The sequence below is a fragment of the Mustela nigripes genome, chromosome 17, assembly GCF_022355385.1.
Source record: "Mustela nigripes isolate SB6536 chromosome 17, MUSNIG.SB6536, whole genome shotgun sequence".
Lineage (NCBI taxonomy): Eukaryota > Metazoa > Chordata > Mammalia > Carnivora > Mustelidae > Mustela > Mustela nigripes.
The window spans coordinates 5,079,631-5,096,412 of NC_081573.1; the positions used below are offsets into that span (position 1 = coordinate 5,079,631).

A 16,782-nucleotide genomic window follows, 5' to 3' on the forward strand; every position below is an offset into this window, starting at 1 on the left:
CCCTGCATCAGGCTCTCTGCTCAGCAGGGAGCCTTCTTCCCCCCTTGTGATCTCTGTCAAATATATAAGATCTTTTTTTTAAAGATTTTATGTATTTGACAGAGAGAGAGAGAGAGAGATCACAAGTAGGCAGAGAGGCAGGCAGAAAGGGGGGGGGGCGGGGATCGGGCTCCCTGCTGAGCAGAGAGCCCAATGCAGGGCTCCATCCCAGGACCTGAGATCCTGACCTGAGCCAAAGGCAGAGGCTTAACCCACTGAGCCACCCAGGCACTCCATAAATAAAACCTTAAAAAAAATAAATAAACAACTACAAGAAGACAAGGAATGGTTCACAGAAACTCCCTGGGGAACATGCTAGCCAGTACCTTTCTCTACTCCTATGCACCCCCTTTACTGGGGCCCAGTGGTTGGGTCCTTTATGAGGCAGGCTGTGGGGACAGGGACTCTGAGGGTCCCTGCTCAGAGTAGGTGGAGAGTCTCAGAGGAAGGAGCCCCTGGGAGCAGGGCCCCCCACACGCCATGGCGAGCGTGGTGGTGAAGACAATCTGGCAGTCCAAAGAGATCCATGAGGCTGGGGACCCCCCTGCGGGGGTCGAGAGCCGCTCCCAGGTGGTCCCTGAGGCTCCTGGGGGGGTAACCACCCCGGCCAAGGGGATCACGAAGAAAAAGAAGGCCGTGTCGTTCCACGGGTGGGTTTGTCGCACCCTGTCGGGGACGGTCCTAGCGCCCAGCAATGCCTCCAACAGAGCACGAGTCCCACCGTGGGTGCTGGAGGAAGGGGAGGTGGAGCAGAGAAGGGGGCAGAGGAGGGGCAGACAAGGGGATGGGGATAGTGGCAGGGTTTGGGAGGCAGAGAGGAAGAAGGCAGAGGGGATGAAAGGAGGAAGGAAGAGGTCAGCGGGGAAGGAAAAACTCAGGAGAAGGAGGGAGGACTAACGGATGGAGAAGGAAGAGGACATTAGGCAGTGGGGGCAGAGGAGGAAGAAGAAAGTGGGTGGTGAGGTGGGAGTCAGAGAGAGCAGGGGTGTGGAGACAGGGAGGCGGGAGGGGCCCAACCCACTGGGGCTGCACCTAGAGCCCCCTGCCCGCTTCTCCTCCCCAGGGTGGAGCCCCGGATGTCCCACGAGCCAATGCACTGGTGCCTGAACCTCAAACGGTCCTCGGCCTGCACCAATGTGTCACTGCTCAACCTGGCTGCCATGGAGCCCACGGACTCCTCGGGGACAGACTCAACCACGGATGACAGTGGCCCGCTTGCGCTGCCGGTGCCACCCGCCTCCCCCACCCAACCCTGGGCTTCAGATGACCCAGACATCACGGAAATACTGGTGAGGGGCTCTGGCTGGGCACAACGAGCGTCTTCACCCTGGGGGCAGGCAAATACTGGGGGTGGGGGGTGGGGTCTTCTCGACTTGGAATGAGAAGGTTCTGATGACCCTCGAGGCCCAGAGAAACTCCCTTCTCCTCCCGGAATGGCCAGCCATGACTCAGTTCCATCCTGGGTGGAATGATGCTTGTTGCCTAGGAATCAGACTTTAGTTCATCCACTCATCTCCACATGTCCTGGGTGAGGCTGGAGTCAGAGATGGGAGTTAGGCCAGGTTCCTGAACTTGGGGAGCTTCTGGTCTGGTGGGGGCAGGGACAGAGACAGACTGGGGTGAAAATTTTCCATAATGGAGATAACACCGGGTCTCCCAGAGAAGGGCCACTCAAACCAGGCTGGGAAAATCAGAGAGTGCTTCCTGGAGGAGGCAGTGCTGGGCCTGGGCTTTAACGGTGTAGTAGGAGTTCTCTAAGAGGATTACCTAAGCATCTGAAGCAAAACTGGGAGGTGAGCAAGAGCCAGGGGGAATTTAGACAATTCCTGGCTAGAGCATGGAGTGCTATGGTTTGGCCCTTTAACTTCCCTGTCAACCTCTACCCCGGCCAGGCTTCCACTGGGCCAGGCCCAGAACTGGACTTGACACTGACTCTGAGAATTGCATGAATAACAACCATGGTCATAATGATGCCAATAAGATTCAGCAGCACTTACTGAGCACTTTCTATGTCCCAGGAGCCCCAGTTTCCCTATCCGCAATGTAGAAATGCACGTGTTGGTTCTTCCAAATATGTCTTGAACACCTACGATGCGCCAGGCCCTGGCATAGGAAGCTGAGCAAGATGGAGTTCTGGGCGTGACCACACCCACTTCATGAGCTCGTCATGACAATGAAGCAAGGCTCCTTCATGGAGAGTGTTTATTTAGCACAGTAGCTGGCTGTGAGCCTAGAAGTATTGCTTATGATTATTTGTCCCCATTTCCCAGATGAAGATATTGAAGAAGGAAAGGTCAAATAGCACAGCCAAGGTCACGCAGCTTGTAAGGGGTAGAGGCAGTCTGAGGAGTTGAGGGGACACCCTGCATGCATTGATGGGGCAGCAGAGGTCACTGTGGGAGCCCTAAAGAGGGCGGCCTTGGCCCAGTTGGCCATGACCGAGGGAGGCTTTCCCGAAAAGGCAATACATAAGCTCGATCTTGGGCATTCCCAAAGCCGAAGACGGAATGATGTTCTAGCTGGCTGGCACAGTTAAGTGCAAAAAGGACAGGGGTTTGAAAGAGCCCAGAGAAGAGGAGAAACTACAAACTGGTCTTTGGGGCTGAGTGTGGTGTGTGAGAGAGATAAGGCTAGAGTGGGGAAGACAGAGGCCACACAGGCTGAGAAACGTGGGTGCATTGCCGGGGGCAATGGGGAGCCATTGAAGGTTCCTGGATAGGGGGAGAGGAACAGTTCGGGAGTTTGGACTCCAGTCCCATTTACTGAGCACCCACTATATGCCAGGCACTGTGGTGGGGTTTCCTTTTCTTCACTTAGAAGTTCTGCCAGGGAACTGGTTAATTACCAATTTAAAGAAGAAAACAAAAATAACAGATACAGAGAGGTGAAGTGATCTTTGCAAGGTAGGAGAGCCTGTAAGAGTCAGGGCCAGGACCAGAAGCCAGGTGATGTGAGAGCAAAGGTCCTTTCTTTCCCTAGAAGACTCTTCTGCAGCTGGTGTGGGGATGTTTGGAAGGCGGAGGCTGGAGGCGGGGAGGCGGGACAGGAGGCTGGGCTAGGTTCCAGGAGAGAAGGGCCAGATGGAGAGAAGAGAACTGGGCAGAGACATCTCCCCCGGCCAGAACAGTGTCCTCCCTCCGTGTGAACATTGCTCAGACTGCATCTGCAGAGGTCTGCCTCCCACCAGAGCGGTTTGAGTCATGTCCCCCCGTGGATCGTGACACCCAGGGGAGAGCTCGCTGTGGGGCTTCAGGGATGCCTCAGCCTCCAAGGGGGTTGAGGTTCCTTCTCTGTGAAATGGAAAAGTAATGATGGCCAACACCCAGGGGTATGTGCAGAGCAGCGGGGGAGCGTGGACAGCAAGAGCACATCCTGGCACTTGGCATCTGGACCACATCAGGAGAGAATGCTGGAGACAGGCAGAGAGGAGGGAGTGGAAAACCAGCAAGAGGGGGAGAGAGACCCAGGAAGGGGGACAGAGACCAGAGGGAAGGGGCAGAGATCCAGGGAGGGGACACAGAGATCCAGAGAGCAGGGACAAAGACTCAGAGAGATGGGGGTGGGGGAGGGGGAACAGAGATCCAGAAAGACATGGGACAGAGAACTAGAGAGAAGGAAGATAATTGGATGCCTGGGGACCATGGTTGAGATGACAGATCCCAGACTGGACAGAGAACAGCAGAACACGAAGCAGGCAGCTTTGGCTCCTGTCTTAAGCTTTGACAGATTTATGAGGACAGAGGACGAACTGAGATGGTGGTATTGCTTTTTGAGAAGGTCAGTGAATCAAAGCAAAGATGCACAGGGGAGGGCTTGTGACCTTTGCTTGGGACTTGTCTTGCTGCCTACAGAATCCCTGGAGGCTGCTGGGAGATCTTGGCACTAAGCCTCTTCCTGGTAATTCCTCCCCTGCTGTGATTATTTTTAACAACTCTGGCACTAATCACTGAGCTTGCCTTATCGATCATACCATTTAAAAAATATTTTATTTATTTGACAGAGATCACAAGTAGGCAGAGAGGCAGGCGGGGCAGGTGGGGGGTGGGAAGCAGGCTCCATGCTGAGCAGAGGGCCCCACGTGGGGCTTGATCCTAGGACCCTGGGATCCTGACCCAAGCCAAAGGCAGAGGCTTTAACCCACTGAGCTACCCAGGTGCCCCTCGATCATACCATCTTGTTGACCCTTCCTCACTGCCACCTGAACCAAAGTAACATCATTCCCATTTTATGAGAAAGGAAACTGAAGTAGGCTCAGAGTGGAGCTTAAATCGCTGACTTACAGCCTACAGATGGTCATGGAGGGATCTGTCCCCATCTCTGGCTCCCCCCGCCACCGTCATGCCACTCACTTCTCAGCCAGAGCTGACAGGCTCTGCCTTCACCGCCTCCTGATCTGCTCTCAGGGAAGCTGCAACTCACCTCCAGGGACCCAAACTGACCCTTGTCAAGAAGTATTGACCATGAGCCTTTCTGAGCCAGCCTGTGTTCCTCCCAACAGCAGCCCTGGGCGGGTAGCTATTAGCCGGTTCTCCATGTGACAGGGAGGGTAATAGGCACAGAGCCGTGAAGTCCCCCACTAAGGTCCTACAACTACTAAGTGAGAGAACTGAGTTGACCCCAGGACCTGCATTTCTTGTTTCCCAGAATGGCAACAGGAAGCCCAAGACCTTCTGGGTCTTTGGTTCAAAATATCACTTTGTGTCTTGGTTATCTATCACCGTGAAACAAATCATCCCCAAACTTCAACCAACCAACTGGAATGGCTTAGCTGGGTGGTTTTGGCTCAGGATCCCTCAGGAGGCTGGAGTCAAACTTTCAGCAGGGGCTGCAGTCATCTGAAGGTTTGACTGGGGCTGGAGGTTCACATCCACATTCACATGGCTCTTAGTGGGAGACTCACTTCCTGGCCCCATGGGCCTTTTCAAGTGGCTGCCTATGACATGGCAGCTACTCCCCAGAGCAAGAGAGAGCAAGCAGGAAGCCATGATTCCTTTCATGAACTTGTCTCTTAAATCACACACCATCACTTCTGATTCTGTTTACCAGGTGTGAGAGTCACCAAGTCCAGCTTACACTCAAGTCAGGGGGAATAAGGCTTCTCATTTTAAAGGGATGTCAAGGAATCCATGGACATATTTCAGAACAAGGTATTTTGTACAAGGCACTCATCAGGACCAGGAAGTTCCCTTCTATTTCTAGTTGATGAGTATTTTTATTATGAAAGAAGGTCAGATTTGGTCAAATGCTTTTCCTATTGACACAACCATGTGTGTTTTCTCCTTTTATTCTATTAACAGTATCTATTACACTGGTTTTCATATGGATTTAAAAATTTATTTTCGTACGTTAACCAAACTTGCATTCATAGGAAAAATCCTACTTGGTCATGGGTAAATTCTTGTTTTTATGCTGCTAGATTTGGTTTGCTAGTTTTTTGTTAAGGATTGTGGCTGTATTCAGAAGGGATATTGAGTTCTAGTTCTATTTTCTTGGAATGTCTTTGGTTCTGGTACTAGGGTAACATTGGCCAGACAGAATGAGTTAGGAACTGCTCCCTCCTCTTCTATTTTTGTTTTTGAAGAGTTGGAGTTCCGCTAGTAGCAGTTATTTCCTAAATAACTGGCAGAATTCACTGGTGAAGTCATCTGATACTGGGCTTTTCTTCGTTGGAACTAATTCAATTTCTTCATTTCTTCATGTCCTATTTCTTTCTGAATCACTTTTTAAAAATTTTTTTTTAAGATTTTATTTATTTATTTGACAAAGATCACAAGTAGGTAGAGAGGCAGGAGGAGAGAGAGGAGGAAGCAGGCTCCCTGCCGAGCAGAGAGCCCGATGTGGGGCTTGATCCCATGACCCTAAGATCATGACCTAAGCCAAAGGCCGAGCCACCCAGGTGCCCTTTTTTTGAATCACTTTTGATAATTTGTGTTTCTAGGAATTTCCCTATTTCATCAAAATGATCAAATTTGATGGCACACAAGTGTTCATAGTATTTCCTTTTTAAAAAAATATTTTGGGGGCATCTGGGTGGCTCAGTTGCTTGAGCAACTGCCTTCAGCTCAGGTCATGATCCTGGAGTCCCGGGATTGAGTTCTGCATCGGGCTCCCTGCTCAGTGGAGGCTCTGCTTCTCCCTCTGACCTTCCCCCTCTCATGCTAGCTCTCTCTCAAGTAAATAAATAAAATCTTAAATAAAATTATACAAAATATTTGGGGGTTCCTGGCTGGCTCAGTCAGCTAAGAGTTAATCCAACTCTTGATTCTGGCTCAGGTCATGATCTCAGGGTCATGGGGTCAAGCCCCACACATCGGGGTCCATGCTCAACATAGTCTGCTTGTCTCTCTCTCTCTTCTCCTCCTCCCACTTGCATGCTCTTTCTCTAAAATACAACAAAAAAAGATAAAATAGTATTTTATTTTTAAGCAATATCTACATGCAATGTGGGGCTTGAACTCAGAACCCTGAGATCAAGAGTTGCACACTCCATTGAGTGAGCCAGCCAGGGGCCCTGTTCATAGTATTCTCTTATAGTCCTTTCTTTTTCCCTAATCTTGGTAGCAATGTCCCCTCTTTCCTTCCTGATTTTAGCAATTTGAGTCTTCTCTTCCATGGCCAGTCTTGCTACAACAGATCTGTCAATTGTGTTGATCTTTTCAAAAAACCAACTTCCAGTTTTGCTGATTCCATCTTTCTCGATTTCAAAGTTTCTCACTTCAGTTTATTGCTTCCTTCTGCTAGTTTTGGGTTAGTCTTCCTCCTCTTTTTCTAGTTTCTTAAGGAGGAATGCTAGGTTATTGCCTCTGAGTTCTTTTTGGAAGGTTTTTGGACCTCTAAATTTCCCTCAAAGTACTGCTTTCATTGCATCCCATATGTTTTTTGGCTGTTGTGTTTTCACTGTTTCATCCCAAAGTGTTTTCTATTTTTTCTACTCATTGGTTCTTTATGAGTGTGTTTAGTTTCTATTCATTTGTTAGTTCCCCAAATTTCCTATGTATTGACTTTTTTAAAAAGATTTTATTTATTTATTTGACAGACAGAGATCACAAGTAGGCAGAGAGGCAGGCACAGAGAGAGAGAGAGAGAGAGAGGGAAGCAGGCTTCCTGCGGAGCAGAGAGCCCGATGCGGGGCTGGATCCCAGGACCCTGAGATCATGACCCGAGCCGAAGGCAGCAGCCCAAACCACTGAGCCACCCAGGCGCCCCGACTTTTTTTTTAAAAAAAAAAGCTTTTGGGGGGGGAGCAGAAGAAGAGGGAGAGAGAGAGAATCTTTTTTTTTTTTTTTTAAAGATTTATCTGAGAGAGAGAGAACGTGTGTGTGCGCGTGTAAACTGGCAGAAAGGCAGAGGGAGAGAATCTTCAAGTAGACTCCCCATTGAGTGCAGAGCCTGACAACAGGGCTCAATCTCACCCCTCGTGAGATTATGATCTAACACCAATCCAAGAGTTGGACACTTAACTGATTAAGCCACCCAGGTGCCACTTTTTCACGCCTTTCAAATCTCTGTTCAGTGCATATGAATTTATAACGGTTGTATCTTCTCAGATATCTGAGAAGTATCTACATACGGTATCTGTATCTTACAGATTTGGGCCGTTTTTTCCATTGTTTTTATGGAGGGGTGGAATTTTGGGGTTCCACTATTTTCCTTACGTCACCTTAATACCATATTTCTTTTCACGCCTGTTCTCCAGAGCAATCATTCCAGAAACGTGATCTTGTCCCTATCTCACAATGGAGGAAATTGTCCTCTCTTTTCTCTTCGTGTATTATTAATTCAGCAACCGTGAAGGAAACCAAAGTAACTGGCTAAAGTAAGATAGTTTATTTCTCATATAAAAGTCTCAACAAGCATAGCAGTCTTGCTCTTCAAATGCAGCAAGTTACAGGCTCCTGTGTTCTGGTGGTTCACAAATTAAATCACAAGTTTGGCTGCCATAACAAAAAGACACAAAATATCAGCGGTTAAACAAGATGGAAAATGTCGTCTCTCATTTGTAAGTTGAGTACACAGGTTTCACAGTGCTGGGGATTCAGGCTTCTATCTTGTTGCATCCTCCAACTGGTCCAAGATGGTTGCTCAGCCTTTAGCCATCAACTTTGCATTCCAGCCAGTAAGATGAGAGAATGCAGGACGTTTCCCCTCATCTCTTTTTAATAAAAGCATGACTTAGATATTGCCCTCATCATTGCTACTCACATCCCATTGGCAGAAACTTTGTCATATGGCCACATCTACTTGCAAGGGAGTCTGGGAAATGTAGTCTTTGGCTGGACAGACCCAAGCACGGCTGACTCCTCTGTAAACGTGAACACGCAGAGTGGATCCTGCCACATGCAGCAGTCTTGAGTCAAGTTTTGCTTGGCATGAGTCACAAAGCACTTTCTGGTGATATGAGGTGGCGATGATCAGAGGCTGCGTGGTGTCATGGTTTAAAACAAAGGCTCGGGGTTTAAATTCCAAAGGGGCATCGCTTCTCTAAGCCTCATTTTCCTCACTTGCAAAATGGACCAAATAACCTCAAGAGGTGTGTCTTTGAGGGATAAAAGGGGAAAATGTGTGTGTGTAGCCTGGTGCACAGTGAGTGCGTATATCTGGAAAGTGGGTTCTCTTAAAATGTTTTTCCAGTCTTATTTATGTCTGTGGATCCCAGGGGCATTTGTCTCTAGTTGAGACCATTCTTCTCAATCAATTCTGAGTGCACCCCCTACCCCCCACTCCCTCCTGGATTCTACTTATTTTCCTTCCATCCCACCAAGCAGAAAATGAGTTCCTACCCCCCCCCCCCGCCCCCCGGGGTTTTACAGAGCAGGAACACCAAGAATCAAAGAGGGGCAGCCCTGGCCCAAGGTCACACAGCCACTCCAGGGCAGAATCGAGGTGTAAACCTGGCCTCCTCCAAGTTCTGGACCTTTTTCTTGGGGTTGTGGTTTGCTTCAACACACCCACTGAGCTGTCTTCTCCCCTTCTTTCCCCAGAGTGGGGTCAACAGCGGATTGGTCCGTGCCAAAGACTCCATCACCAGCTTGAAGGAAAAGACCACCAGGGTCAACCAGCATGTGCAGACGCTGCAGGTGAGGGGACCCCCCCCAACACCTCTTCTTCCTCCACAGCCACATTCCCCTCTTATATAGCTCTCCTCCAACCCAGTGTACCCACTGCCCAGGTTGGGATGTTTGAGGCTCAGAAGGGAAAGGACCTTCCGCGGGGCCCTGGCTAACCTCTCCTCCCTTCTGTGTGCCAGAGTGAGTGTTCTGTGCTGAGTGAGAATCTAGAAAGAAGGCGGCAAGAAGCCGAAGAACTGGAAGGGTACTGTAGTCAACTCAAGGTGAGCGGCTGGGGGACAAGAGCAGGGTGGGGAGAAGGGAGGGGAAGTAGGAAGAGTGAGGGCGGGAAGGAATGTAAGGAGGCATGGAGTCATAGCCAGGAGCAAGGTGGAAGTGGACAAGTAGCCTGGGGGTGGGGGGGTCTAAGGAGGAAGCCATTCCTTAGGTCAAGGGGACCAGGGGTAAGGGACAGATCAAGGAGCAAAAGGCAGGCCTCCAGGAAGAAGCAGGTGTGTCTTGTCGGAGGGGTTGGAGCCTATATGAAACTAGCGAGGGTAGGGGTTGGAAGGCGGAACTGGAATGGGAAGGCAGGGCTCCCGCCCTGGTGTCCTGACCCAGGAGAACTGCCGGAAGGTGACCCGGTCGGTGGAAGATGCTGAAATAAAAACCAACGTCCTGAAGCAAAACTCTGCCCTGCTGGAGGTGAGGGGGGACATGGGGAAGAGGAGCAGAGGCGCGAGGTACTTGAGGTAGACTTCAGGTGGGACTTCCCCCCCACCCCACCCCCAGTCCCACCACACTTGCTCCTTCGCATTCATGGTTATATTCCTCCATGCACAGTCACATTCCGTAGGGATTCGTGTGGGACTCTAGAGAGGAGGAATGCCTGTTCTGCCCAGATTCCCACTCACTTCCCAGCAAAATGTTGGAAAATCTTCAACTGTCCTTCCTAAACTAAAGGGACTGGAATTTGACACCACCGAGACCAGGAGTGGGGTGGAGGGCTGGATGGAGACAGAGAGGCAGGCAGTCAGGGGTTAAAGGGAGCTGGCCTCCAGCTAGGCTGCACATGGCACAAGCTTCCCTAGTGGAAAGTCCACTTAGACTTGAAGCGGGACTTCCCGATATTCTATTCCACAACCATTTACTTTCCAATCTCGGAGGTTCCGTGGGCTGCTTTGCGGGTGGAGGTGGCCGTGGGAGGCAAGCGGTGGGACGCGGCAACCCTGCCTGCCTTCCCCACCCAGGAGAAGCTGCGCTTCCTCCAGCAGCAACTGCAGGATGAGACCCCGCGGAGGCAGGAGGCCGAGCTGCAGGAGCTGGAGCAAAAGCTGGACGCCGGCCTCTCTCGGCACGGCCTGGGCCCCGTCGCCCCGTCTCCTGGCTGCTCTGGCCCCCCAGGGAGCCCCGACGAACCCCCACGACCGCGCAGCATGGCCCCAGGCGGCTGGGGTATGGGGCCCCGGGCAGGGGAGGGCCCCATCATAAGCGAGCAGGAGCTGCAGAAGTTTTCTGCCGGCCTTGAGGAGCTGAGGTGAGTGGAAAAGGGGGGTTGGTGTGAAGCCTCAAGGAGCTAAAATGGGTGTGCCCAAGGGTGGAACCTCGAAGATCTTAGGGGACAGGGCCCAGGCAGTGGAGCCTTCAAGAACTTAGGAGGGAGTGCTTTGGGAACGGTGACCTGGAAAGGCCGGACTTTGAAGAACTGAGTTTGAGCCAAGGTTGGCAGAAAGGAGGTCCGCGTCTGATGAAGATAGGGTGGGCGGGTTTGGGTAGGGGACAAGTCGTTGGATGCTCCAACTTCACGCGGACGAAGTTGGGGTGAGCGGTGCCTTAACGAAGCAATGTCTGCTGGAACTGATGTGGGGTAGGGGGCAAGACCAGGGAAGGGCCAGGGTACTAGATAGGGGGATAGAGGCAGGGTCCTGTAGGACTTGGGAGGATTACAAAAGAGGAACAGGACAGGAGAATTTGGGGGCTGGATGGGTTCAGAGTCTGGGGCAGAGCAGCGCTGCTGGGCATGCGTCTAAACCTGAGCCTTGACCTGATCCTTACCTCTGCCTCTGCAGGAGGGAGGTGTCCTCGCTGACTGCCCGCTGGCATCAGGAGGAGGGGGCGGTGCAGGAGGCCCTGCGGCTGCTTGGAGGCCTGGGCGGCAGGCTCGACGGCTTCCTGGGCCAGTGGGAACGGGCGCAGCGTGAGCAGGCGCAGGCTGCGCGGGGCCTGCAGGAGCTGCGAGGCAGGGCGGACGAACTGTGCACCATGTAAGAACCAAGGCGCGTGAGCGTGGCTCGGGACGCTGGGCGCGGGGCGGGGCCTTAACCGAAAGGGATGAGCCAATCAGCTGGGGCCTAGCTGTAGAGACCATGGACTGGCAGGAGGAAGTTCTAATTAGAAGGTAAGGGGCGGGGGCGTGCTATACCCAATAAGGACTAAAGGGCGGGGCTAATTAGAGAAGGGTCGAGTTCCGTACCTAAAAAGGATGAGGGGAGGAGTTACGCCTGAAAGAGGAAAGCCCATTAGAGAACAGGGAGAACTTAAAACACAAAGGAAGGGCCAATCAGAGGCAAGAAGGGCGGGCGTGGTGGGGGTACTGCAGTCTAGACGGGAACAGAGGAGCTGGGCTGATAATAGGTGGACGGCGGAGAGGACAGGGCTGTTGGAGAGGCGACCTCGACCTCGCAGCGCTGGTTACTCTCACACCTCAGGGTGGAGCGATCAGCAGTGTCTGTGGCTTCACTGAGGAGCGACCTGGAGGGGCTGGGTCCAGTGAAACCTATTCTGGAGGAGCTGGGGCGGCAATTTCAGAGCTCTCGAAGAGGGTCTGACCTCTCCATGAACCTGGATCGGCCGCCCCAAGGCTCCTGTGCCCGCTGTGCCAGGTAAGGGGATGGGGCCGGCGGGGCCTGGTACATTCTGGGTCATGCTGAGGGCGGAACTTTGAAGGAGATGGGGCTCTGGCCAAGGGAGGGGAGGGGGCGGAGTTCACTTTAGGAGATAGGATATCCCGTGCATTTCAGGACAGGAAGTCCTACTGCGTTGCAGCAGCCAGACTTTCCCCCCTCCCTACAAAGTGAATTCAGTGTCTTGTGGAACACAAGTTTTGATACCTTTTGAGGATCCTGGATTTCCAGTGCATTGTGGGAAGGTTGGGATGTGGTACTTGGTGGGAGGCAGGGTTTCTCGGAGCATTGTGGGAAAGGTGAGACCTTGGTGCACTGCAGAACCAAGGGATACCATTCTTGGTCCGTATTGTGAAGTGACGGACTTCCAGCACAATGTAGGATCACATGTAACTAGTGCATTGTGGGAAATGTGGTGGTTTTGTTTTGTTTTATGAACCAAGGGCTGTCTGGTACCCTTGGGAGTGGGAATCCCCAGGCATTGTAGGAAATACTCACATAGTGAAAACAAAGGAGACCTGATGCACTGTAGGTTGGCCCCAGAGCATGGAGGAAGGTCACATGGGTGTCTAGTGTTGGCAAGATCTGGGTGGAGGTGGGGAGGCTGGGCAAGGGGCATCTGGGAATGGAGCTGGTACTAGACTTCTTACACCTGGTGACTGCCCCTCTCTCAGCCAGGGGTCGCAGCTGTCGTCAGAATCCCTGCAGCAGCTGCTGGAGCGAGCACTGACCCCACTAGTGGATGAGGTGAAGCAGAGGGGCCTGGCTCCCGCCTGCCCCAGCTGCCAGAGGCTACACAAGAAGATTCTGGTACCAGGAACCATAGGCCATCATGGCCCACTTTTCTGTCAGGGGAGCGGGAGGGGAGCCCTGGATACAAGGATACTGTTGGTGTATGGCAGGACAGGAAGCAGTAAGCTATGGGCAGCAGGTGTTGGGGAAACACTTGGCCCTGATGCATGGGGTCAGGGGAGGGGGAGGCAGTCTGGTGGTAAGTCATAGGTCAGTCACTATGGAACCCAAAGCATGATGACACACTGGATGTGGGGTGCAGGACACAGACACCAGACTGTAGCTTCATAAAATACAAGCCTGATTTTCTACAGACCTTAAGAGAGGCAATACAGGCTCACTGAGGTTAGACAGGGGACCCAGCGAACAGAGATCACTGGAAACGAATGCATTATGAGAAGTGGAACTAGAGCTTGCGCCCAGGAACTGATGGGACTTGAGGCCTGTGTACATTCAGAAATCTAGATATCTAATGAATTATGGGATACTGGCCTCATGTATGACAGGGTACAGGTCCGCAATGAGTGAGACAGACATTGATGTGGCAGAGCTGTAGGACTGATCCACAATGGGACATGGCACCTGGGACATTGGGGAATATGAGGAACCAGGGTTCCAAGGACTATGACTATAACTGAGATGCTGGTCAAATAGATAAAGAGAGGTGGGCTCTTCTGAATTAGGGGATGCAGAAGTTTGCCACATGATGGTATACCGGGGCCCAGACACATATCCAGTGCATGACGGTTCCTGGGCATTAGGCGATAGTATGTTAGGTGCTCAGTTAGTGCTTTCCAGGACATGGGGATCCAGTACACTAAGGCACAGACAGTCGGTTAGCACACGATGGGAATTTGGAAAGCCCAGCACACTGTGGGATGCTTGGGTCAGTTTCAGGCCCAGAGTATGATGGGATGCCCAGTGGGAGGAACGTGGGCCCCTGGGCCCCATGCCCCCTGCCCTCCACGATCCAGCTCCCCCTCCACCCCCAGCCCAGTCCGGCAAGCCCAGCTGCGCCTACACTCCTCTCCCCAGGAGCTGGAGCGCCAGGCCTTGGCCAAACACGTCAGGGCAGAGGCCCTGAGCTCCACCCTTCGGCTGGCCCAAGACGAAGCCTTGCGGGCCAAGAACCTGCTGCTGACGGACAAGATGAAGCCGGAGTGAGGAAGGAGGCTGAGGGCATGGGAGGAGGGTGAGGTCTTGGGGAATGGGCCTGAATCACCCTCCTCACTGCAGTCCTGTGGCATCTGGCCTTGACAGCACCAGCTCCCCACCCTCTGTCATTACAGGGAGAAGGTGGCCACTCTAGACTATCTACACTTGAAGATGTGCTCCCTCCACGATCAACTCAGCAACCTGCCACTTGAGGGGTCCACAGGGACAATGGGGGGAGGAAGTGGGGGGACAACCCCCCCAAAACGTGGGGGCCCAACCCCAGAACAATAAATGGCCTCTCATGCCGGCATGAATTCTGTCTCGTTTTTGGCACCAGAAGGGGGCTGGGAAAGTGCACACATCCCAAGCACTAGCCTCTGCTCACTATGACTTGATCCTTGGCCAGTGGGGTGTCCTGGTTTCTACAGAGGAGCTGATGATGGTACAGTTCTTTGACGAGTCAAGAAGGGGGAAGAAATAAAGTTCTGCAGTAGAGTTTGGGTCTGTCAATCTAAATGTTTTTAGAGTGATTTTTTATATTTATAAATTTATGTAATTATACAATTAATATAAATTATAAATTATATAAATTTATAAATCTATAAATTTATAATCTATTTATAAATCTAGAGTGATTATTTATATTTATAAATTTATATAATTATACAATTATATAAAATATAAATCTATAAATCTATACATTATTACATATATACTATTCATATATATTATGTATTAAATTATATTATAAATTATTAAATTTGTAAGTGATATAAAGTTTAAGTAACCTCTATACCCAACATGGGGCTTAAACTCACAACCCCAAGATCAAGAGGCACATGCTTTCGGGACCGCTGGGTGGTGCACTAAGTAAAGCGTCCAACTCTTGGTTTCGGCTCAGTTCGAGATCTCAGAGTCATGGGATCAAGCACCACGTTCAGCACAGTCTGCTTGAGATCCTCTCTCCCTCTCCCTCTACCCCTCTTACTCATGCTCTCTCTCTCTAAAATTTTTTTTTAAAGCCACATGCTCTACTGACTGAGCCAGTCAGATGCTCCTAGAATGATTTTTTTTTAACCAGCTAATTATATTGTCTATTGGTGGGTAAAAAATTATCCCTCCCCAAACTTAATGGCAAAGACAATAAACATATATTATCTCACACAATTTCTGAGGGTCAGGAATCTGGGAGCAGCTTAGCTGGACAGTTTGGGCTCAGGCTCCTTACAAGGCAGTCAGAGGCTCAGCTAAGCTGGGGCTCAGCTAAGCTGGGGACTGCGGCTGGAAGTGGTACTTTCAAGATGGCACCCTCAGGGGGCCCTCAGTTTCTCACAGCAGCTAATGCCCCAAGAGCAAGCGGTCTCAGAACAAGCAGGAAGCTATGTTGTCTTTGATGACCTAGTTTCTGTAGTTGCGTACTACCATTTCCCCCATTCATATTCATTAGAATTGAGTCACTAAGTCCTAATCATACCCAAGGAGCTTGTCAAAGAATCCGCAGACACTTAAAAGATTGTATAGTATGGGGCGCCTGCGTGGCTCAGTCCGTTAGAGCCTCTGCCTTCGGCTCAGGTCATGATCTCAGAGTCCTGGGATGGAGCCCCGCATTGGGCTCTCTGCTCAGTGGGGAGTCTGCTCCCCCCCCCCCTCTGCCTGCCTCTCTGCCTACTTGTGATCTCTGTCAAATAAATAAAAATCTTTTAAAAACTAAAAATTAAAAATATTTGAGAGTGCTTGAGGGAGAGTGCACAAGTTGGGGGGAGGGAGTTTGCTTTCCCCTCCTCCCCTGCCTGCCCCTCTGCCTACTTGTGATCTCTGTCAAATAAATAAATAAAATCTTTTTTAATTTTTTTTATTTTATTTTTTTTTAAAGATTTTATTTATTTACTCTGCCTGCTTCTCTGCTTACTTGTGATCTCTGTCTGTCAAATAAATAAATAAAATCTTTAAAAAAAAAGATTTTATTTTATTTTTTAAAGCAAACCCTCACCAATGTGGGGCTCAAACTTACAACCCCAAGATTAAGAATCCCACACTCCACAGACTGAGACAAACAGGTGCCCCTGCAGACATAGACATATTCTGGAGAGCATGTCAGTTTGTGGACATTGTTTAAACCACCACAGTAATACTATTTTTAAACTTGTAGTTGAAGTGTAACATAAATAGAAAAGTTCACAAATTAAAAGTGCATAATGAATTATAATGAAATAGAGTGTCTGGGTGGCTCCCTGGGTGGTGGGGTTAGCATCTGCCTTCAGCTCAGGTTATGATCTCAGGGTCATGGGATCAAGCCCTGTGTCTGGCTCCACACTCAGTGAGGAGTCTGCTTGAGATTCTCTCCTGTTTCCTCTACCTTTCTTTCACTCTCTCTCTAAAATAAATCTTTTTTTTTTTTAAAGGCCAACATAATGGAGCGCCTGGGTGGCTCAGTCATTAAGCGTCTGCCTCCAGCTCAGGTCATGATCCCCGGGTCCTGAAATCGAGCCTTGTATCAGGCTCCCTGCTCAGTGGGGAGCCTGCTTCTCCCTCTCCAGCTCCCCTATTCTTGTGTTCCCTCTCACTCTGTCATAAATAAATAAAATGTGTTTTTTTTTTTTTTTTTTTAAGGCACACAGGGGCACCTGGGTGGCTCAGTGGGTTAAGCCTCTGCCTTCGGCTCAGGTCCTGATCTCAGGGTCCTGGAATCGAGCCCCCATCGGGCGCTCTGCTCAGCGGGGAGCCTGCTTCCCCCTCTCTCTCTGCCTGCCTTTCTGCCTACTTGTGATCTCTCTCTCTGTCAAATAAATAAACAAAATCTTTTAAAAAAATAAAAAAGGCAAACATAAAAAAAATCAACTTATTTC

At 50.6% G+C, this 16,782-nt stretch overlaps 1 protein-coding gene across 1 annotated transcript; it reads left to right on the forward strand.

Annotated features, from left to right (window-relative positions):
• Positions 1 to 519: 519 nt before the first annotated feature.
• Positions 520 to 14,250, forward strand: TSKS (testis specific serine kinase substrate). Its single transcript, XM_059381346.1, has 11 exons — positions 520 to 689; positions 1,103 to 1,328; positions 9,021 to 9,116; positions 9,287 to 9,370; positions 9,708 to 9,791; positions 10,337 to 10,623; positions 11,156 to 11,350; positions 11,795 to 11,968; positions 12,664 to 12,799; positions 13,817 to 13,941; positions 14,071 to 14,250. The coding sequence occupies exons 1-11, from the start codon at positions 520 to 522 to the stop codon at positions 14,225 to 14,227; spliced, it is 1,734 nt and encodes a 577-aa protein (XP_059237329.1). The 3' UTR covers positions 14,228 to 14,250.
• Positions 14,251 to 16,782: the final 2,532 nt, after the last annotated feature.

Coding starts and splice junctions, on each gene's coding strand:
- TSKS (XM_059381346.1), top strand. CDS start 520: ATGGCGAGCGTGGTGGTGAAGACAATCTGGCAGTCCAAAGAGATCCAT. Junction 9,117..9,286: donor AGCATGTGCAGACGCTGCAG/GTGAGGGGACCC, acceptor TCTGTGTGCCAG/AGTGAGTGTTCTGTGCTGAG. Junction 13,942..14,070: donor ACGGACAAGATGAAGCCGGA/GTGAGGAAGGAG, acceptor CTGTCATTACAG/GGAGAAGGTGGCCACTCTAG.